General features: G+C 35.5%; 4 protein-coding genes across 12 annotated transcripts; all 4 read right to left on the reverse strand.

Moving 5' to 3' along the window:
• Nucleotides 1-401: 401 nt before the first annotated feature.
• Nucleotides 402-3,504, reverse strand: LOC8272513 (PHD finger protein ALFIN-LIKE 4). 2 transcript variants are annotated; one of them, XR_001534880.3, is made up of 6 exons: nucleotides 3,258-3,504; nucleotides 3,017-3,049; nucleotides 2,292-2,520; nucleotides 1,824-1,959; nucleotides 561-930; nucleotides 402-448 (listed from the first exon to the last, which is right to left on the reverse strand). XR_001534880.3 is itself a non-coding variant. In XM_002514030.4 (5 exons), exons 1-5 carry the CDS (start codon nucleotides 3,352-3,354, stop codon nucleotides 670-672), a joined length of 756 nt encoding a protein of 251 aa, XP_002514076.1. In that variant the 5' UTR covers nucleotides 3,355-3,504; the 3' UTR covers nucleotides 402-669. The 2 variants fall into 2 exon arrangements, 1 of the variants encoding a protein (XP_002514076.1); XM_002514030.4 differs by having other exon boundaries at nucleotides 402-930.
• A 1,783-nt stretch (nucleotides 3,505-5,287) lies between these two features.
• On the reverse strand, nucleotides 5,288-9,825 carry LOC8272512 (alpha/beta hydrolase domain-containing protein WAV2). The gene is made up of 8 exons (XM_048371854.1): nucleotides 9,401-9,825; nucleotides 8,523-8,558; nucleotides 8,276-8,354; nucleotides 8,085-8,139; nucleotides 7,872-7,988; nucleotides 7,019-7,183; nucleotides 6,370-6,613; nucleotides 5,288-5,669 (listed from the first exon to the last, which is right to left on the reverse strand). The coding sequence occupies exons 1-8, from the start codon at nucleotides 9,636-9,638 to the stop codon at nucleotides 5,653-5,655; spliced, it is 951 nt and encodes a 316-aa protein (XP_048227811.1). The 5' UTR covers nucleotides 9,639-9,825; the 3' UTR covers nucleotides 5,288-5,652.
• A 932-nt stretch (nucleotides 9,826-10,757) lies between these two features.
• On the reverse strand, nucleotides 10,758-15,492 carry LOC8272511 (nuclear transcription factor Y subunit A-3). 8 transcript variants are annotated; one of them, XM_015716259.3, is made up of 6 exons: nucleotides 15,277-15,492; nucleotides 13,386-13,757; nucleotides 12,141-12,253; nucleotides 11,990-12,061; nucleotides 11,575-11,754; nucleotides 10,758-11,417 (listed from the first exon to the last, which is right to left on the reverse strand). In XM_015716259.3, the coding sequence occupies exons 2-6, from the start codon at nucleotides 13,675-13,677 to the stop codon at nucleotides 11,079-11,081; spliced, it is 996 nt and encodes a 331-aa protein (XP_015571745.1). In that variant the 5' UTR covers nucleotides 13,678-13,757; nucleotides 15,277-15,492; the 3' UTR covers nucleotides 10,758-11,078. The 8 variants fall into 8 exon arrangements, with proteins under 8 accessions (XP_015571745.1, XP_015571750.1, XP_015571749.1 ...); XM_015716264.3 differs by having other exon boundaries at nucleotides 11,575-11,742; nucleotides 15,277-15,485; XM_015716263.3 differs by having other exon boundaries at nucleotides 13,386-13,753; nucleotides 15,277-15,473.
• A 1,305-nt stretch (nucleotides 15,493-16,797) lies between these two features.
• Nucleotides 16,798-21,916, reverse strand: LOC8272509 (phospholipid:diacylglycerol acyltransferase 1). The gene is given in 6 exon segments (NM_001323733.1): nucleotides 16,798-17,281; nucleotides 17,741-17,994; nucleotides 18,312-18,636; nucleotides 18,862-19,145; nucleotides 19,309-19,531; nucleotides 21,504-21,916. Coding segments are annotated over 6 exon segments (1,983 nt in total).
• Between the last annotated feature and the right edge of the window lie 1,747 nt (nucleotides 21,917-23,663).

Here is a 23,663-nt window from a genome sequence, read left to right on the forward strand (position 1 = left end):
AACATGTTGGTTAAATATATGTAAAATACAGAAATTGAAAAAATGAATTAAATAAAAAAAGAAAAAACTGACTCATCAGCTCCTTTGTTGGAGCTGAAAAATATGAGTAGCATAATGATTGATTTAAATAATGATGCGTCGACTTGCCGCTGTCCAGATAAGGAAATTTTCTTCCACGAAACTGGATTGGTAATTTTAGCTGCCATTTTAACAACTGTTCTTCTGTAGAATATCTGAAAGACACCCACAAGGATTTTTGTCTGAGTCTTTAATCCCACATCCTAATGCCTAACTATTAGATCTTGAAGGAAACAATCCCTTTTTGCAGATCTCAGGTGAGACACCACAAGAACCAAGACTAAACATCTCATTCATGCTTGCATAAGTTGAGATTTGAAATCTGATGACAATAATTCGACATTCTGCATTTGACAGATGAAAGGATTTCCTAGACAGTGGAAATCATGTCCAAATTTAGAATCAAGTTGAAGACATGTCCAAATATGCAAATTACCAAATACTAACAGACACAGATTAAAAGAGTTTCAAAGACGATGTACCTAATACATATACTGAGCCAACATAGAAACCTGACTAACTAAATAGTTAGCTGACATGGACATGAACACCGGGAAGGACACAGGAGAGGGCTCACCCCACCTATAAATATCAAGGCCGTGCTCTCTTGTTGCTGCACGACGGGCATTTATACTGCTTAATATGCTCAGCTCTAGCAGGAGTGATCTTCACACACTTGCCATGGAACCACTTCTCACATATGTCACAACAAATCCAGAACTCATCTGCTGCGTAGTTCTCCCCACATGCCCCGCACAAAGTATCCCCATGCTCCTCCTCATCTTCCTCATCCAATCCTTCATCTTCATCCTTAGGTTGCGCCTTTGAATATTTTCCGGATTCAGATCCCCGCTGTTTTCACATTTTCAAAGTAATATTAGCATTTGGCATGACAATATAAACTTACAAATGATGGACAATCCATCAGTAGCAAAATAGATACTCCATCCACTATGCTTCATCCTTCTTAGTCACCAAAGTCCAAATATATCATGTAACTGGTACTACTTCATGTAAGTGGTAGAAAAAATGTGCATTATGAACTGTAGAACCAGGTTACAAGAGGCCAGATAGTTCCACTAATTTCAATTCAATCCAGATGCCATAAAAATCTCTAAAAGAAAGGCAGCCAGAAACAAAGTCTTGGGCTAATAGAGCTGCAGTTTAAAGTAAGTTACCGTGTTACCCCCACATCTTCAATTTTACAACACTACAAAACATGTCTCCCCATCAAGGAGAAGTATGAGACTTTCAATTTGCCATCAGCTTCTAAATTCAAGATTACTATTGGAAAGTAATTTGAAATTCTATTTTCAACAAGTGGATGAAGTTCAAAACTAAAAGTGGGGTGCAAATAGTGAACACGGTGCTTGCTGTTAATTCCTGCAGTGTTTATCACCCCTGCATTTTAGTCATACTGGAAATACTAACAAAGTTAAAACAAAAAAAATAGTTTAAATAACTCAACTCCAATGAGCCTTTTCCTAAACTAATCGGGGCAGGATCGTTGTTTACAGGTACATCTATAAGATTTGAAATATAAAATTGCTCTCATGCTTAGTTATTGAGACATGAATAAGCTGACACCATATGGGAAACATACTCATCATAATTTTTTTACTAATCCACCTAACAAAGGCTAAGGACCAATCTACAAATGTGAGTTTGGTACTTCAACTGATGATCAGATAATAGACATTAAAATTTTGTTAAACCAGCTGACTATCAAAGTAAATGATTTTTACCCCTTTCGAGCTTGACTTGGACTTGTTACTGCTATGATTTGAGACTGATGACTTCTCCTTTGCTTGTTTCTTTGCAGTTCCAGTCACAACTTCAAATATTGTTGGAAGATCATTTATCATAGTGAAAAGACGTTTCCTGTGTCAAATTTACACTTTATTAGGAAATAACAGTTAAAAAGCACAAATTTCCACATCCAGCTACCATGCCTGTAAAGAAAAACAAACTAGTGACATGCTCTACCATAAGAAAACATATTTTTTGGCTCTAACAGGGGCAAAAACTTCAAGCAGAATCTGCTAACTTGAGCAACAATTTATTCTATAATAATTACCCAACCTATTTTGAAAGATCACAGTAAACCACCCTAGTCCTATAAACCAGACGCACCAACTTGAAAATATTAACTATCAACTATCAACCAGTTCGAACTCAAAAGTTGGAAGATGTAGGAGGAAAAAAAGAGATACCTGTCAGCTTTATCAAAACCAAATCGAGCACCAAAATAGAAAGCCACAGCAAGTAACCAAGCATCACTGTGCACAGCAACAAGAGAAAGCCAGTCTTTTTCTTGCATCCCGTCTCTAGCAAAGTTAATACCTAATGCAGGCTCAGGGAGCTCTGGAGGCACTTCTTCAGCAGGTAAATTGACTTCCCATTGTTCATTAGGGAATCCATATAGGCAAAGATTCTCCTTCTCTGTGCAGGTACACAAGTTAATAATTGTATATACATTAACTTTAAACATAGTTTACTGTCCTAAAGAATCCATTTGGGTGTAAGTTTGGGACTTCATTATCCATTTTGTACGCGTGCTGAAAACAATAAAAAAGATAGCACAACTAAGCCAGCGAAGTAGCTCCATTAAAGTCTATAAATGTCTCAGATAAGGTTCAAACTGCAATGAGATGGGTAAAGTAGAGCAAAATAACTGGTAAAACATAATTGTCAAGTGAAAACTGCTATACATTGTTTGAGTTACTCAGTTAACAATAATTATAACTAAAAATAAAGTAATAGTTGCTACTTTTGAAAAAGCAAATTAAAACTAACCCACATAACAAGAAAGAAACTTTTAAGTATAAATCTTAAGCTCCCAAGTCCCAACTTGAAACTTCATAATTTTGAAGAAAACAGCATAAAAACAACTGCTATAAAAGTGATTAAACAAAAGTAGAAACAGAAGAACCCTAACCAGGATCACACTGTTGATAAAACTCTTCCACATCTGCAAGAAAAAATCCAACAACCAGAAGGACTACTTATTAGACGAAAGAAACATTACAATGCTTATAGAAAATGAAAACATAAAAATGGTAACAAAAGAATAGCATAAGAAGAGGTAAAAACCCAAAAGACAGTTAGAAGAAATGAACAAGGAAAAAAACACAATTCAAATTCCAAAAAACCCAAAATTTAAGTTAGTAGAAATAGACCAGTGGTAAGGGCTTTGATCATTCCAGCTCTACGGCCCTTAAAGTCCCTAAAAACCTCTTCAACTGTTCTTGGGTTGTACTGTACCCCTCCGTCCATGTCCGTACAATTCAGTATTTAAAAGAGAGAACTTTCTTTCTCTTGTTTTTTTCTTTTTTCGGTTTTATGGAGACTCGAAGAAGAAGAAAGAGAGAGAGAGAGAGAGAGAGAGGATAAGAACGGAAATCTAAAGTTTGAGAGGGGGTAAGTATGGCATGGAGATATTTTGTTGCTGCTGCTTAATATTTTCACTGAGAGTAGCAGAGAGACCTTTAACTGTTTTTTCTTTTTCTTTTTTAAATAATTACTTGACATTCCGGATTAGTATTTATTCATGAACAGGGTCAACCTAGATAAATAATTTTTCTTTGAAACAAATATGACGTGGATGATAACGACCTGTAAAACCACATGGCATATACTGTTTGGTTAAGAGCCTCCACATAAGCCGTGCTAACGTGAGCCTTGGGTGTAGTGTAATCTGCCTTTTCATCAATAAACGTATAAATCAAATCACCTTTATAGAGATTTTATTTTTTGTTTTTAAGGGTTGAAACTTGCAGTTCTTTGAAAGCATCAATTGAACGGAGAATTTTTAATCGAATCGAAATTCAATCCACCAAATCATAATTTAAATATTTTTTGAAAGAAAAACTCAACTTTATTATTTTCTTTTACTAAATAAAATAAAATCAAAAATTTTATGTTATTTTCTAAAATTTTACTTTTATTGATTTTATAGAATCTTACTCCTTTTTTTTACACTGATTTAAGTGTTAATATCAAGTAATGAATCATCTGGATTTGGTGGTGCTGAAGAAGTGATTATCACAAACCTGCCGTACATGTGTTATGATGCACCGAAACAGGGTGGCAAAGGCAAACACTGTATCATCTCGTCTGATATGGGAGTGCGCAGAGTATTAACGTGTACATCCATCATGGCCTGCTTGAGCCCTAACCCTTAGGTGTTTGCGGCGACGCTCGCTTCGGTTTTTGAGGTATCGAGAGATAATGCCATAGTTGGACGTTTATATAGCCTTCCAGAACTAGGGTTCTGTTTTCCTTTTTCCTGTTTTTTCCTTCATGTGACCATTTTTGCCATTCCTAAATAATCAATCCTATTTATCTGTTCCTCTGTACTGTAACATTATAGGTAAAGTTGGGCCTTCATGAATGGCCTTTTTATGGAAAAAGAAAATAATAAAAAAATAATAATAATAAAACAGTGAATTTTTTAAGGACCCATTTCTTTAAATCATAAGACTTTTGAAAAGATCTGTTTAAAAATTTAAAAGCGATTTTATAATGCAAACTCATTGTGAAAAGGATATTTAATAAATAAAAATAGCCATTTTTTAATCTGATTGCACAGCCCATAACTTGCAACTCATCAAGCTTACTAATGAAAGGTGAAAAACAGGATTGCCACCTAAGGAAATCAGGGGATGAGCATGGACTGGACGTTTTCATGGACAGTACGATGGCACTGGAGGGCATAAACCGGAAGAGTGCAAAAAGAAAAAACATTGCTAAAGGTCTTTAGGCCATTATTCGTCTTGCCTGTACAAGGAGATGGAAAAGGCCAATTGGCAACAATGTTGACGATGATGCATTGCAATTCCAAAAAATGTCTCTTTTTTACTTCAAATGTCTTATTTATTCCCTGCCCTGGTAGTTTAAAACCAAGAAAAATGGAAAACATAACAAGTAATTATTGAGCTAGCTAGGCATGGATAAATGCACATAGTAAAACCAAAAACCAATTCAAATCCAAGAAGTGGCTAGAATCTGGAGAAGTAAAATCAAAATGAATGTGACATCAGTGCGCATTTGGCGATCCATGCATGTAAAAGACTCTGCACTCCTAGTCACAATTTCATCCATCAACGTCAACCCAAAGCATTCTCAAGCCAATTCTTAACTCACTGTGAAACATTATCAAGGGCCACGGTGGCCTATAATAGGCTAATACAGAAACGGAAGAGAGAACTTCCAGAAGAAGATCAACCTACGATTTTATCTATAAAATTGCAATCAGTCCATTACATCAATTATATATTTTTAAAAATATCAGATATTTCTTATTCGTACAATCAGATCAGAATTGACTAACTAACAATGGTATACGTCAAAGAGTTGTACAGTATACACTTCTCGATCTGCTGAAGATTCTACAACCAATAAAAGAAAAAAAATATCTGGGATGAAACCAGAATGTGCTGAACAGGTCTAAAGGAACTGCAACTTCTCACAGAGGGCTTTTAATTGCTGCAGCTTCAAGAACAAAAGGCACAAATGCTTTGAGGACCTATCTTGAGCTAATTCACAGTATCTCAAAACTCTACATGCAAGAAGTCACCTCCCATCAAAATCTGGAAGCAGAAAAACAAAGAAAGTCCATCAACCAAGTGATATAACAAGGCTGTGTGGGCCCCCCACAATGCTTGTAAAATATGTTATTATCAAAATAGAAAAGCATAAACAAATAACAACAGCACTTAGAAAGTTACAACTAGAAGAATTAAGAAAACATAATGTTAACAGGCTTCTCTACAAGAAAAGCAAAAGAAAAGGGAAAGAAACTTCCAGGTCTACGATTTTTATACCAATGAAAGGTTATGTTTTATCCTTGAGCTTTGACTATACAATGTTTTCATGTGATGAAAATAACTATAACATTACAGCCAAGCATAGCAGGAGCCAGGTAAAAGAAAAAGAAAGTAAATGCTTAATCAGATGTCATTCCTTTTGGTACAAGACAATGAAGACATGCTTTGTGGAATAAATATTCCAACCATATTGCTGTTTCAGCAGCATTGGACCCATAATTCAATGGTTCTGAATTGCAAGTCAGTATGGAAACAGCCTGCCAAATCGTAGAAATAGACAGTCCCTTTTATTCATTCAATTCAGAGAAGAACGCTAAAAGGAGCCTCACCGCCTAAGTCAAGACAAACTCATCTCTCAACTTTTACTTCGTGACATTAGTAGTATCATGTCAGGTGGATCACTTTCCATTTTTTTTTTCTTCCAGACAGATCGTTATAGAGTTTTAGGGATCATAAAAATTACCTTTGATATCATGGTATGACTCGTTTTCCTTGTTCTCAGGAAGATACTTTTCAAGAAACTGCTGAATAGTTCTCCAATACTGATCACCGCCAGATAGCCAGGTGTCCATGTGCATGCCAGTAGGAAATTCGACGAAGATGCTTTCCTTGTTATGAGCAGCTGCCTTTGCATAAAGCAATTGCATATGGGGTGGGGGAACCATTTCATCCTGCAATCCCGAGAGAAACAGGATTGGTTGCTTAACCTGCAATTAGAAAGACCAATTTATGTGTTGCACTCAGAAGCTAATGGCAGAGAGCAGAAGTGCAACTGAGACATAAAAGGCACCGCTGACTAATTTTACCATTTCCAGATATCATAGATGCAACTTGGAAAATAACTACAAAAGCAGTAGAAACATAAGCTGTATACTCAAGGTTGCATGAATTTTAATTCACTTTAAAATGCAAAGAGGTATAATGGATATTTAACTATAGTATTACTTATATTTTCAATCAATAAAAGGAAACTTGGAGAATGTGGTCGTGACCATGAGAATTATGATAAAAAATGTGTGATGCACTCTCCACTCAAGCTCACATTTACAGGTGCAACAAATTGGAATATGTTCTGAAAAAGGAAAGCAAGAGCTTCTAAAATTTAACCTCACCTCCCCTATGACGTCAATGGTGCTCCACGGAGAACGCACAAGAAAGTTAAGGATTCTTGGACCTTTTGAATGATTACTTCCAATAAACCATTTTAAGAAGGGCAGTAGAACTCCAGCCATGTCCAGAATAGACGTAAAAGTATTTTCGAGTATTAATCCAGCAACCTGCAAAGCATAGACAGGCCACAGATGATGCCCAAAAATGCTTGGTGCTATATAATATAAATTGAAAAAAATAACTACAAAATAAATGAATCCTATAAAACAGTAACAACAATTAGTAACTGGCTTAAGATTTTGGTTGCATTTAACAGCAAGCATCTAATCCAAATAGAAGAATTTTCAAGCAAAGCAATTTATGCAATTAGAAATTTCATAGAAAGAAGGTAAACAAGATATAGAAGCATAGTTGAAATGCATTACTGAAGCATTGAATGAATCTATTTCCTCTTTTGCCTACATTCTTGTTAAGGGAACTAAACAACATGAGAGAAACGTAAAATACCATCATGGTCAGGTTTAGCATATATCCCAACTGGAGAAAAAGGCATATGAAATGTTTAGAGGAGACTAGGTCAAGGGATTGCTCTGATCATTACTCATTGCATAATCATGAAAACTACTCATATTAGCAACTAGAAGAGCCACAAACTAGTATTTGCCAGAACAATATTATTCACAATGCATCAAGTGATATCGGCACCAACACAAAAATTTAACTCAATATAACATGAAACAACCACAAAATGTAATGGCATATGAAGATGTTACTAGTCTTCTCTATTAAGACAAAGGGAGAACTTCATTTCCACCAAAGAAACACAAATAATGGCTAGATAAAATAGATTGAAACCTTATCAGGATTGCTTTTGGTTAGCAGAGCTCCAACTGCACCGCCCAATGATCTCCCAAACACAACTATTCTAGATGTGTCAATGTCAGTCCTTTGAGAAAGATGATCCAATGCAGCCTACCAAATAAAGAAGGCATGCCAGTTCAGAAAATATACAGAATCAAGACAACAGGTAATTGAAGTTAAGGAGACAGAACTAAAATAAATGCATACCTGAGCATCCTTTGTGATGCCATGTTGAGAAGGGTATCCATCACTTGCTCCATAACTGTTTACATCACAAAAAGAATCAAGCATTTGTTTTCACTTGGCTAGATAAGCATTACACATGCAAGGATCCACATCCAGAATATATAAAATAAACAAAATCTAAAAGCGCCAGAAGAGAAAATTCTGTTGCATACCCTCGGTATGAAAGCATGAAAACATTGCAGTGCAATCTTTGTATCATTATGCGAACCATTTCAAGACGGTGAGCAATATCTGCAGGTTACTAGTTAAGGCCACTGAAAAAAAGTTTAGACCAACAGAGACAAAATAGCAATAGAAACTATGATAGCCAATACACAACCGAACCCAATATGACAGACTATATAGTTAATATAACATACTGCTTATCACCCCATATAATGACAATGATGATAAGGATACTTCCTGCATTCTCCTGGAAAAACAAGATGGTTGGACCTGCAAAGTTAACAGCATCATTATCTAAGCCTAAATAAACACGAATTAGAAAATGACATTTCAGAAGAAAAATAGCTAAATAACACCTCAGGTCATGCATATGAATGTTTAACATACTAATTTAGGTCCTCCACATGTATGTTTGTCTAACATACTAATTTACTTCATTCTACACACTTCACATCAGAAACAAGTGTCCATGCATCCTGTGTGCTTGCACTTGTAGGCAATTGAAAGAAATCAAACGAAGATCATAAAAGGTGTGTTTGGAAGGTCTAAAATGCATGAAATCCAGTTAAATCGAATTCTACTAAGTTAACTTTTTTCTCCGGAAAGCCCATAGCTGCTAGATTCAATATTTTCAACTTTAAAAAGAAAAAAGGCACTTTGAAAAAAATAACATCATGCCAAAATTGACATGATTTTGCAGGAATTCAATTAATTTGAACTCTTGTACATAGATTTATTCCAAAACAATGCAAAAGTGTTGTGCAATAGCTCTGTTATGCTAGAATAACTATGGCAAACATTCAACTCATGGATCACATTCACATTGACATTAGGAAAGAAATCTAATTATGTGCCTGATTTGAAGCTAAAAAGAAGTTTTAACAGCATTGTGTTTCCAAGTCGTACTTTGAATCTTAACAGAATGACAGTAGTCATGAAACAGCAACAACACCTACTATAGTCAAATTAAGCTAATTGTATGCCTAGCAGATTTAGTATCCACAAGATTCAACACCAGTAACAAAATTTTAAAAATAAAATGACATAAAAGCAATGAGCCCTAACAAAGTGAAAAACAAAAATGAAAGAGAAAAAGACACAGAGGAGCTGACCGCGGCATTCAGGGAAAAGCTTAATGAACCAAGCATGAAGGCGGACACCATCGGAGGATCTGAGCCAAACATCCTCATAAATGAGGCGGAGTCGGGCTGGAGTAATCGGGTAGGATTTGGTGAGACCGGGTAAAACCGGTACGTACACTAACTTCTCCTGAAACGCCACCAACAAAGCCATTCCGGCGACCACTATGCCTCCCACTCCGTACAGCAACGCGTTCACGTACGACACCATTTGTTTTGTTTTATATTTGATTTGATGCTTACGAATTTTAGCTGTGCCGTGATGCTTGATTTTGAGCTGTGGAGTGGGTTTTTTTTTTTTTTTTTTTCTTAGGGACAAAAATGAATTTTTTTTGGAACTCGGAAAATAAACAGGAGTGGGTCCTCCTTCACTGCCTTTCTTTTTTTTCTTTTGAAGAAAAGATTTACATTTCTAATATTTTGTACAAACACTCTTTTCTTTTTTAATTATAAATTCTCGAGCGGGGGAAATTCAAGTAAAGGTTTTATATATATTAATTAAAGGTATTATTTTTAAATTTCATTTCTCCTTTTATTTGTTCAAGAAAATAATACCACAGTAAGGCTATTGAAAGATTAGATTTTAACTCACAAGTCTAATAATACAAGAAAAGGAATCATGGATATGTATATATAAGAAAAGAAATATTATTTTCTAATTAAGTAATAATTCTATCATGTTTTACTTTTATAATTAAAAGTAGATTTATTAATCCTGAGAAATATTATTTATTAATTAATAAATGTTTTTCATATGATGGATTCATTAATTTGTTGTTTTAAATATTTAAACTACTGATTAAAAATAATTGTTTATCAGTCATTTTTAATGTTACAAACAAGAGACTAAAACAGTGTAAAATTGGGAAGGTAGCCAACTAGAAGAATGTACTAGTGTGAATAAGAGCACACTTTGATGAGTCCAAGCCGCAAATAAAATTGAGTGTCCACCGAGATTCGGAATGATCCATTATATAATTACCTTTCCCCAAAATGATATCCTTAATCAGTTTCTTCACCGTTCATCCTTCACAGTAAAAATATTGCTCTCTTATTCAATATTAAAACAACTTCCATATACTCCTATTTTTGAATCCCATATACTAAGTAGACTCTGGCTTCGTCCTTTATTTTTACTTTTCATTTTATTTTATTTTCAAAATAGAGAGAAAATCTATAATGGGAAATAATTATTATTTTCATTCCTCGAAACCAATATCTTATTTTCTTTCCTCTTTCAATTCCTCCAAACCAAACAGAGGGATTAAGAAAAAATAACAGATTTCTTTTACATTGAGAGAACAAAATAAAACTACAATTTAAACCATCGTCACCAAGTCCATCTTTTATTTTACGAAACCAAAGACGCCCACAAGTTGGGATATTTAACATTCAAAACAAAAGTAACAACTTTTGATGGATCAAGTCAAATGAAAATTTCAAACGCAAACCCTCTCCAGTCATGTTAAACATGCCAGAATGTTTATTGAAGCAAACAACACACTGCAGGAAGCTTGCTTTTTTATTTTTTTTTTTTTGGTGATGCACTTGTGCGAGAACACAACTTAACAAGTAGGAAGTAAATAGATCAAGCCAAGGATGAATTGCCCGCCCGGTGACATAGTAACCGGACATTTGGTGCACAGTGCTGCTAGGTTCCACTGTACATATGACCCCCACTGGTTTGCATGCCTCCACCGAAGCGGACAGCCGTGCCTGAGAACCAGTGATCTTGCTGCCTGTAAATGGCGTCGCCATTTGAGACACTAGTGACATCAGTGCAGGATTTGAGAGTTCTCGAGTACGGACAATTTTCAAGTTGTGAAGTCTCATTCTTGCTATGCAAGTGGAGGATGCTATCTGAGACGCCTTGTCTGCTACTGGTGGCGTTTGCATCAAGCTGTTGGACCTTGTTTTTGCTGAGAAACCTTCCACCAGATCCCCTAACCCTATTCAACGCATGCAAATGCCGAGATTCATGAAGATATGGCTGCATTCGATTGAGTGACTCAGGTGAGTAGAAGTACGTTAAAGAACAATACTACCCTTCTCAACATCATTATGATGAGATTTCTATTTCCAATAAAGATTTAACTCAATCAGATCCTCCACAACTTCGTCTGTAAATCTCCACAACCTACGCGTACCTTTCTTGCTTTGACAAGTTTGTTCCGAGCCTCTAGCTTGGCCCGTGATTGCCTCCTCCTAAGAATTCCATGATACTGTTTTGCATTGACATAAATGGGCCCATCATCAGCAAGATCAAGAGGCAGTGCTACTCGTGCTGCTGTCATCCCCAAAATCTGAGAACCCATCTGGGGCAGAATCTAGTCAGTTTCCAAAAACACATTAAACAATAAGCTCAATTATCCAAAAAATAAAACGAGGCGCAGTTAAACAGACAAGACCGACTTTAACCTATCATCAGCAACACATGGTCATCGATTCGAACATCACATCTCTAATGGTTACCGAATTTTTTCTACACAAGAACAACTCCAATGGCACAAAAGAGCCAGTATATTGAAAGCAAACAAACACAATGAACTCAACAAAACTCACTATATCCTTTGGTCCATATGGGGTAAACAATTCACCAAAGTAATGATCAGCATAGGGAACTGGAGCATGAGCCTGAAATTGAAGCAGAAGCATCAGTTTACAACAAAGCTGAACAGCACATAACCAAAAGGAAATTATAAGTTTAACCAACCATTGAACGACTATTGTCAGTTTGTGAAGGATTACGTGAGATTTCAGGAGCACTAAACAAGAGAACTGGCTTCATTCTGCCTTCTGCATTCTTCCCACAACTTTCATCTTCACCTGAGTGCATGGCACAATAACAAAGTTAAAGCTAATATAGTCTAGCATTATGCTACAACTTATCCATCATTAATTTGAAACAGATTTCCCAACATTCGGCTATGGTAGCACATGCAACCAATCATAAAGCATAAAACAGCAGCTTACACATGATATATGAACTACCAACATCAGATGGTACATTTTCAACAGCAGAACTGAAAACCAACATTCTCCAGTTCACTTTTTTATTAAAAAAGAAAAAGAGATGCTAAATGCCAATATTGGAGTCTTGATTCAATGCATGAACGTATTGACCCCAGCAACCAGCATCCCAAAATCCAATAAAAGATGGACAGAAAATGGCTTCCAAGTTGAGGACGAAAATATTGACCAAAAAAAAATTCAGAATGAAAATCACTAGCTATGGGAAAAATGAAACAGCTCAATTTATCCAAACTCGGAAAAAGAATAGGAGACCTGTTGTGAGAGAGACTAAGAGTGAATGACGAGAGATTATAAAGCTTCTAAATATAAAAACACATGAAGAAATCTACTCAGTATATCGTCTTAAACTAGCATTTGATTATCAAAAGAATGAAGACCAATTCTAACTATACCACAAAAATGGGAACATGCACAATACAATTATGTGAACAATCAAATTTCAAATGGAAAGTACGAGATTGAATAGAAGTAATAAACTCACCAACTGAATAATGTTTAATGACTTAATAACTATAATGCTACTCTATAGTGAAGTAATAAACTCACCAGATGATGATGCCTATGACCAAATCATCTGAGTAACAAAAGGAAGCACATGAACTGACCATATACATTCTAAATGCCTTCTAAAATGACTTTTCAATAGATTCTGGCCTTTATTAGTGCCCTTTAAACCTTCCTAGATGTAAAACAAAGAAAAGACAGATAAAGGTAGCAAAGAAACCAAAATTCTTAAGTTTTGAGCATCTAACAACAGTAATCATTGAGTTTAAACATTCGCAAGAACAAAGCTTTCCACTATTTTTCTTCTCCTTTCCATCTCACATTGTCAACTATGCTATCAACTATAACACTCAAAATGGGAAAAAGATAAATAAATAAGGACATAATGCAAACAAATTTATGCAACCCAATTTTTGTATACCAGATTCAGATGAAATGCATTGATCTTCTGAACTGGTCCCTCCCACAGCCCCCACTTCATTGTGAGATTGACCAACTGATTGTGCTGAAGATGAATCCTGGTCCAAATGTTGAAGACCTAAATGCTTTGCTTCACGATTTAGTTGGGGTGTAGATTCCACTTTAAAGCTTATATTCTTGGATAAAAATCTTGGACTTTGCTGTTCATTAGAATTCCACCATGACGGGCAACTAAAAGTAAAGTGAACTTGACCATAATTTTTCTTGGGCAAGTTCTGAATTCGGACAGCCATCTAGGTTATCTATATTTCTCTTGCAATCCTTAACAAACCACAGATTCTTTTGGATAGCTTTGAGATTACTGAGTAGCTATCTATGCAAAGACAATATAAAATGAGCAAGAGCTACCTCAAGTACATAAAGAGGAGATAACAAAATCCATAATAAAATTAAAAAGAAAATAGACTGCACATGGGACTAAAAGATATAATAAAACAACCAATTGAGCACTTCTCAAGTGCATATGATTGTACTTTCAAATGCAAAATAAAGTGCAACAATGAAAAAGAGATGAGTTAAGATACAATCACAACTGCATAAGTCAACTAAATACATAAATTACTTGGTCATTCAAATGGATAAAACTTTAAGAACTCTGTATGCATTTACGTAGTAGCAACTAATGGTAGTAAAAGCAACACGTATTGGAACTTGTTTTGGGTGGGCAACAAGAAATCAGGAATCTTATGCCAATAAGATCCTAATATTAGAAACTATAGTGATACTAGACTGCATCAATATGACTACATCAAATGGTTCTTGAATTCTGATAAAGGTATACATTAGTAAAGCCTTCTATGATGAGAACTTAAAGACATTGATGTTTCAAGATAAGAACTAACTCCTTTTAATTAGTGTGAAGATTCATTACCATGGCAGGAGATAGAAAATACCAAGCTAGAAGACTATAATTGAAAAACCATCTGTCATTGATTAGATTGCAATAGCTATAGGATATAAGTGATATTCTACAACAAGCTAAGGGTAAAACGATCTAGAACTAAGACCATCCTTAAGATTTGTATTACAATTTTCCAACAATGAAATTGGGAACTGCAGCAGCCAAGGACAGTATGTAAGCGGCCACGTGTATTTCATACACCAAACCCACAAAAGCAATGAATCTAGATCAGCTACTATCTTGGCATGCATCAAGAGAGACATACAGCAAAGCAACCATCATAACCAACAGGCCTCAATAATAATCATCCAAAATTACATCTCGGTCAGCATATAAAGCTAAAGGAGTTTCTATGCAAATGCAAAAAGCATAAAGCGAAAAGCTTAACAACATATGCTAACATAAATAACCCAATCACAGAAACTATCTAGTCCAGTTGGGTGTACCCAAAAAGACAACCTAAGATATACCAAGACTTGGCAAAAATAAAATGAAAGGGACCAATCCAACAAAACTGATTTCAGATTTTTGAATAATCAAAATAGAGAAAAGTTAGGACTTTTAAATTGGAAACAAGGAAAAAAAATAAAAGAATAATAATAATAAGAAAACAAGAACATTACCATCTGGGGAGAAAAAGAGGCTCGGAGAAACAGTATATCCAAAACCAAAAAGCGCTTTTACTTTCAAATGTTTGATAGCTTCACCATGAACTCAAGAGAAAAGCTCCACATGCATACATAAACCAGCAAATAACACAAAACCACTTGGGCATCACCACCCATAAACAAAGTAAAAGAATCAAAAAGGGAAAAGAAAAAAAGAACAAACAAAACAAGACAAATCAAAGGATGTGTAAGATTGGATAAAACTTTTATCATAAAATGGATAATAGAGAGAGAGAGAGAGAGAGAGAGAGAGAGAGAGAGACCTTCGGGATCTGGTAAGTCAGTCAAGAAAAATAAGCAGCAAGAAATTGAGCTGTTGGGAAGAATTTGGGCATGTCTCCTCTCTTGAAACTCTCTCTTCACCACCCAAAGAAAAACACTTTCTCTCTCTCTCTCTCTCTCCCAAAAAGAAAAAAGTCTGTATCTTTAATCCTCTTATCTTGTTTCCGTGACAAATCCCACAAAGGGAAAGCCAGACAAAGTAATAATTCCAATATAAATAAAACACTAACCACCCACCTCTGCCATTTTCTTTCTCCCACCTTTCCATGCTTTGTTTTTTTAAAGAAATTAAATTTAATTCACTTTCGCGTCATTGTCTGTTTTTATGGGATTTCCCAAATGCGCCCTTAACCATTTTGGTTTATTTTGTAGCCGCCATTAAACTATACATGGAGTCTCTTTTTTCTTTTTGGGGGGGGAGATACATGGAGTCATTCATTCATAATCTCTACGCGCAAGTGATTGCGGTGTACTCCGGTCAGAGATGATTTGGTTCGGCTGTGGAGCTCACTGCCATACCAGGAGCGTGTCTTATTCAAGTCAATTGTCTAATGATTTTTAGAAATTTACACCCAACGTCTTAGAGTTGCCCTCGATTGATAGCTTTATTTTCGAAATTGCCCCTGCTTTCTTCAATATTTTTTGAGAAATAAAATATTAGTTAACGGGTCAGGGGCTTTAGAAATAAAGGAGAGAGCTTTTGTAGAGAAGTGGCAAATTCACGAGAAGACATTGATGGAGACCATTAAATCTCTTTACTTCTTACTAAACGACACCCCTTCTTTTGTCACTTTCTTAGAACAGAAACATAAAATTAACATCTCTTACATAAAATAAGAAAATTGTTGAAGGATACGTATGATTAGATAAATTTGTTAAGTTTCAAATTAGCCATTTCGACGAAGCAGATTGCCTCGTCAGCTTCCAGTGGCCGTTAAATCAGTTCAACAATTAGAATCGACACTGAAAGGCCTCATTAGTCATTAGTGGGCTCAGGCACGTTTATTGATTTCTAATGTGTGACCACCTTACTCTGCTCTTGAAAAAACCCGACAGGCAAAAGCATGTCCTCTTGAAAAAACCTGTCCCATTTTGTGAAGAACAAAGAAAGCAAGGTAATCCATCCAACAGGAGAACTAACTAACTTATAACACAACAGTTCAATAATTTAAGGCAACTATATGTACTAAGAATGGTAACTATGAGTGTTTTTTTTTGGGAAGTGTGTGATCTCATTAACCTTGTTCAGCCCTTCCCAAAACAATGGAGGAGCATTACATATGGATAGCAATAAAAGGCCACACTTCACAAACATTGGCTGCATCAAACAAGCCTGTTAAGATTGCCTTGAACTGCAATGGGAGAAGTGGGCATCTCTGCTGCCAATTAAGTGTGACTACTGACAGGCCGGTGTCAAAATTGTAACGAATGAATCCATAGTAATACTCCATCCATTCATAGACACCACATTGAAACAAGCTTCCAGTGCTTCCCCTATGAATCTATAGCGGCAAGTTGATCTTCTCAGACCATTTGAAAATATCAGAATAAACTCGGTCTCCTCCCAAATCCTCTCCTCTAGCTCCAGCTGCTATCCTTAAAACGTCCTCTATTAATGCAAAATTCCCCAAGATATCAACATGAGCACCACTCTGGGTGCCTCGACCCTCCAGAAGATTAGCAGGTGGAGCGTGATTATATTCCCTTATATAAGTATGAATGCCTGAAGGGTTGAATCTAGTTTTCCCTCGCCAACCCTTTGCAAACATAAAACCAGCACTTAATACAGGAACTGTCTCGTCTCCATTAACATTAAGAGTTCCATCTTTTAGACAAGAGTTCTCGCTTCCACCTGTCACTGAGGTATCTATCTGAAAGGGAATAGCGCATTCACTGGTTAGAGTTAGCTTGTAAATATATGCTCTTTCAGTCGGTATTCCAATTCCATACATAGAATATAACTCCATCTCAGGAGCATCTGGTAATCTGCAGAAACAGTAAAGAAAATTAAGCATTTTCACCATATGAAAATTTGATCAATTAGCAGAGAAGGAACGTCATAAAGGACATGCTTGTAAATATTACCAATTATCAGCCTAAATTAAATAAGAATGTAATTTATTTGTTGCTATCACTATTAACAACTAGAGGTAGGGATTACAGAGAAAGAAAAAGAAAAAGCATTCAGCACAAATAGAACGCATTTGGAAGAGAATATCCAAATGCAGCTTTTAACACATAACTCCAATCTATATATTTTGTTGTGATAATCAAACTGTTGAAAGGGGAATCACTCAAGCAAGCTAACTAAGGCATTTGTCAGTAGTAAAATACTTCATAAATTGGCTTTAAAAGAACTTATGCATATGCAGAAAAGTCAAACTTAGTTCATTCTTCATAAACTAAAACCTAACACTAACAAAAGTGAAAAGTGGAAATACTCACCTTGTTTCCAAAGGGTTTGACCAATATTTGTAGTGCTCATATTTTGGATCGTCCAAATTGTCCGCAATCCCATGTGAAAAATGAGCATCTCCACGTGCCATAAGCTTAGGAGCTACAAAATGCAGCAGATCTATAACTGATCCAGCTGTGTATACTTTATAATCAGCAACAGCTTTGATACCTCCAATACCCATTTCTTGGTACTCCGTCCAGATGTCACAATTGTTTGCAACTCTATTACCCTTAACAGCATCCTACAGATGAACAGCATATTAAAAAATAAAAATACCAACCCAACTCATGAAATTGATAATTGTTAAGGTGAGATATGAGCATCTGTTAGCATTACAGGATTCAAACAAGCTAAATTCTAATTTCATCATCAAAATGTAGTCAAGCAATAAAACTAAGGCCAATAGATATGAAAGAATCAATTGACAACAAAAAATTTAATTCACACAGCCTAACTGAAATCTTGTATCGTGTGTGTGTTCGCAAGAGAGAGAGGGGAGAGATGAAGAAAGGTATTCAGGTACATTCAACGGAGTTACTAAAATCAACTAAATATTACCCTGAAATCTATCCTATCAATTTTGGAAGAATGAAGCTCAGCCACATCTTTCCCAAACGATATAATTCTCCCATAGTTCACACCTTCTGTGAAACTTGAAGTTCCTTTCCCAGTTTGACCTGCAGTCTGGGTATTATTGTTCTTTGGTGTGTTTGAACCACAGTTGTAGACTCCTTCAGGCGACCAATCAAGGCCACCCCAGATTGTTTCCCCACCTTTTGGTATCATGGACATGGTTGAATCCCATGTCCGAGTCAATCGCATTGCATGCTGAAAAGTTTGAAGACCAAAAACATCCTTATCCAAAAATCCTGGCGCGAAAGCCCTGTAAAATGATTAGTGTTTCATCAGCGCCTAACAATTAAACAGCAGAGATTAGTCTGCGAATTTGATTCACTAAGGTTGTGAGACTGAATGATAAGTGAAACAAATTTCAATGCACTAAAATAACTTCTCACAAAATCCAAAATTGGAATAGAAATATGGAGCAAAGGTATGATTCCTGGCAATTGAAAAAAAAAAAAGAATTTTTAGTTGTCAAAAGAAAAACCTGGCTGCAGCAATATCCCTTCCTTCATTTGAGAAAAGTGATGAGATTGCTTTTGGCACACCCAGAAATGGTCCACCAATATTGATCACCGCTTTTATGTGCTTGGCACACCAATCAGGTCCACCCCCACCACCCATTGGAGCTGGTGCCTCTACCCATTTCATGAAATGCAGAAAGTATGGAACACCCATTGAATGTGGAAGAACAACCACCTTATTCCCGCCATTGGTAGCCACCATGAGTTCTATATTACTTTTTATCCTGCTCAAACTTTGGTCCCTAATCTGATCGAATCAATTAAAAAGAAAAGCAGTAAGCCAACTGAGAAGGAAATACATATCAGAGGTGAAACTCATAGAAACTGAAGGTGCGAAGTGGCAGTCTGCAATAATATCCAACAATAACAAAAGACTTAGTAAAGCAAAACTATGACTTGAAAACTTATACCTCAGTGTTCTGAAATGATAGTCTCCAGTCATATGCAGCCATATACATGTTTTTCTCCTCATACCCAAGGCGAGCCAAATTAGCAATTAAAACTGCCCAGACAAAATAACCTGCTGCAAAATAATCAGCTGCCACAAGTCCAGATACAGCCCTGACCCTAATGCCAGGAGGGTCTAGTCCTGTTTCATTGTCCAGAGACATATGCTCAACCCAGCATAGTGGTCTGCATGATAAAAAGGAGATAAGAGAGCAGACAAACTTCAAAGTATCAATTCCACCAAAACCATCATGCAACTTCATAATCAAGAGAGTTCAGAGTCAACGAGAAATTTTAGGAATTGGCCTCAATTAAATCTACCTGAGATGTACAATGGCAATCAGGAAATAATTGGTCCAGTTAGTGCAGGTATGGGATCAAGGAAGAACAGCAATACCAAGTCACATTAAGGTACCTTTCCTTCTCCAAATGATCAGCTCAAATTATCAAATATTACAAAGGGCTACAATATAATAATCAAAGAATTTTGTTGACCACAAGTAAGATATTTAGTATTTAAAGTTTTACATCAGTGGCATTTACGTGTTCTCAACAGACTTTGAGAATCAGCAATCTCTGGATCATCTAGTAAGCACAATGAGCCAAAAAGTGCATAGTTTTTAGAAGAGCACCAAATCAAAACTAAAAATTCACTATCGTTCGGTTCAGATAAGTCAAGTCCCTTCGGTAGGTTCTCTCGCTGTTTTATACTCTGTAAAAAGGATCTTGTTCGCACAGGTAATGGAGAACACACAAACTTTGAAATCTTTTTTCCAGGCACTAGATCAGAACCCCTTCTTACCCTCGAAACTCCAGAATGGAAGGATTAACACTTGCTAAACGACCTCAAAATGAGTTGACTGAGATTATTAATTGTGATCTATCTATTTTAGACCAGCATTTTAAGAGAAAAAATAATAATAATTTCAACTGCTGATAGGCCAATAACTGCAAAGCAACTAGCTGTTCAACCTTAAATACTTGACTGTTTTGATTTAAGTGGCATGTATCACTGAAAATCTTATTCAAGATACCCTTGTAGCACTGAGAGAGAGAGAGAGAGAGAGATGTTCATCAATCAAGTAATATACAAGAACGAAAGCGGCTACAAGATATAATGCATTTGCATCACAGATTAAACTGAAAATGTTAGGAGGCCAAAGATGACATAATCAACCGCTAATGACAAGTCCAAATCAAAAGAATGAAACCAAATTATCTAATATTGGCCTATAAATGTTTCAGTTAGCATCTTTAATTCGCTAGAGAAAACAGTAAAAATGAATCCTTTTAATTCCAAAAACTAGTTGGTTTAAAGAATCGTTATGTGCTCATATTATAGTGAGAAGCATTTTGCTAGGTGGATATTATATAACTGCGACTGGGCAAAAATTTAGGATTATCAAGTTGATTCTATCAGTTATTCCAATCTTTTACCAGCAAGTCTATTACTACATAAAAGAAGTTAAAACAGATAGGGGGTCAGCTGCTCTCTTTCTTCAATTTTTTAAGAGGCATCAAAATTGAGAAAATTAAAATCACAAGTTAAAATACATGACAAATATATGTTAACAGAGAAGAAGTTCAAAGCACAGTATCTACTGCTAACTGTGCAACCATTGTATCTCAACTATTGCATCTTTCATTAAAAATTAGATTCTCATCCCATGATAATATGCAACGCATGCTGAAATGATCACCACTATATCTACAATACCATATCCCTACTCTACAGCTCTACCTTAATAAAGTGGCTATCAAATTCATGCACAACTTGTGTAAAGCTTTGTCAAACAATCAAGATGACTTCCTCTGGTCTCATATAATCAGACACACACTACTTCTCTATCCCGTCAGATAATAAACAGTAATAAAACAGTTGCACCCACAAAAATTTCCTTATGTATAAAAAGGAAAACCATAATACTGATACGAATGCTACTTACAAGTTTTGGACACTGTAGAAGTCCTACCAAGTCACTTGTGAGGTGGTAATTAATATTAAGTTCAAATACGTTCTTATTTATCTTAACCAACTCAAACCAAAAGTGATGAACCTTAACAGCTTACCGATTAAGCAACATTTAGATTACTAATAAAAAGCAATTGCTAGTTGCATCAAATTAAGTAAACTTAAAAAAATAGAAAATTAAATAACCTTTTGTAGAGATCACCAAATGTACCACCCCAAAGTCGTTTTCTAAACAAACCATCAGCACACTGATGTCCTTCCCATAACTCAAGTCCACCTGTAACAATGCCAGGCACAAAAACCACCGGATGTTTGACAGTCAACCCTTCCTTCCTTAATTTAACGCCAGGTGGGTCCGGCATCGGTCCCGTTATCGCCTCCGTCACATATTGAGGAAAAGAAGCAGGCATTGCATTGTATAAAAATAGTAAAAACCACCACATCGAACATATAAAACCTATAAACCAACAGCAATTGTCCACGCACCTCCATTTCTTGATCTCTTTCTTTCTCTTTCGCTTCTCCTTCTCTTTCTCATCGTTGTCGGCCTCAATTTGGGAAGAATTTTGCACTCTTAATCTCCGTCTCAAAATCGACATCGTTTTAGTGATTTTGTTGATAAGGCTCAAAGAATTTAATAAATAAATTTAAAAAAAAAAAAAAAAACTGAGCTGGTTCGGCTTTGAAGCTAGAGTTAGCAGACAGTGAAGCCCTCAACCTGAATATGTTTTTTTCTTATCTGGTTAAAACTTAGAAATTATATTTTTGTTTGTTTGGAAGCACCAAGCGTCGGAAGGAGAGAACAGAGGTGTCCCGAAAAGCGCCGGGAAAGGTGACGTGGGATTATCTGATTGGTTTACTCGTGGCGAGCTTTTGAAGTTTTGGAGGGTGAGTGGAAGTTTCAAAGTTGAAAGATACCCTCGAGGTGTGTGGACCCCGTGCTGAGAAAATATACACGTGGCGTGATGAAGAGAAATCTAGGAGCGCATTTGCTACTTGGCTACTGTTTCAGTGATGCGGCGTCGAATGTGAACGGTGATCTATTCATTACAGAAATTGATATCACGGATAGGATGTGATCTGACGGCGGAGACATGTTAATTGATTAACTTATAGATTGTAAGCATCGATTTCTTCTAGTTGGCAGATGTTCACTTTTATGCTTCCTTCTGTAGCACATTTGGCATGACATGCCTCCATGAAACGCTACGTGTAGCTACGTGTTAGTCAACGGAGGATTTTAATTAACCTTCTTCTAAGCTTTTAAGAAATTAATAATTTCTTTTGTGATATGGAAATTAATAATTTTTATTGTGAAAATAGAAATTAGTACTAATCCGACTCAAAAGAATATGCGGTGTTTAATCTCTAATCTTAGCAACTGGAAATGGAGAGTTATGCAGGTCAGTAAAGTAAATGATATTAATTAATATATTTTATATTATTAAATTAAAATATTAACGGTTAAAATTCTTCTCCGATGCATGCATAAAGAATCTTTGGAAGCATTAGAGATGCAATGAAGATCTCTTTAACTTTTAGAACCTTTAAGATTCTTATATTTTTATTTAATGTCTTTTATGTTCTGTCCTTTGTGTATTGTCATAAAATTAGTAAATATATTCGTTATTTTAAAAATAATGTACTTCTAATTTACATATAAGACTAATATAAAATACATTGTTACTTATTTTTACTACTTAATTGGAATATACTTTTATTAAATTTTGATCAAGACCATTTTAAAAATATAAAAATTAAAAAAATTAAGATAATATCTATATTAATTATTAAAAAGAATTTAGCAATTATTTAATGGACTAAGAATTAATTTAGGATAAATAAAAATAAAAACATTACTTTAAGGATAGAAAATATAGAAAAATTCAAATAAAATATCTATTTTGAGTACTCTAGAGATTTAATTTTTATTTATATTCAATTTTGTATTCTCAGAGTTAATTAATGAATTGAAAATGGAGGCGGCCAAGCTGGTGAAGTCACAATTTGGTCTGTTTCCAATGGAAAGACTTCAGCAAAATATTCACGGGCATAACGTTGGGTCATTGTAATATTGTCATCATCCTCTTTGTCCTTTCCTACTGTCATATTTATTTATTTCCTAGTTCCTTAATTTATTTTCATTTTTTGAACTGTTTCCTCTCTCTTTTTCTTTAAAAATTACTTTCGCCGCATAATTCAGCTATGATATATCAATAAATTGAAGAAGTATCTGAGACTGTTCATCCTCTCATTGCTGATGACATTAGGCTTTTTCCTTCTTGAATTCCTTCTTAAAAGAAAAGAAAAAAAAGAAGCTATAATATGAATTTTTTTATTATCCAA

This window comes from Ricinus communis, chromosome 3 (assembly GCF_019578655.1).
Source record: "Ricinus communis isolate WT05 ecotype wild-type chromosome 3, ASM1957865v1, whole genome shotgun sequence".
In the NCBI taxonomy this organism is placed as follows: Eukaryota; Viridiplantae; Streptophyta; class Magnoliopsida; order Malpighiales; family Euphorbiaceae; genus Ricinus; species Ricinus communis.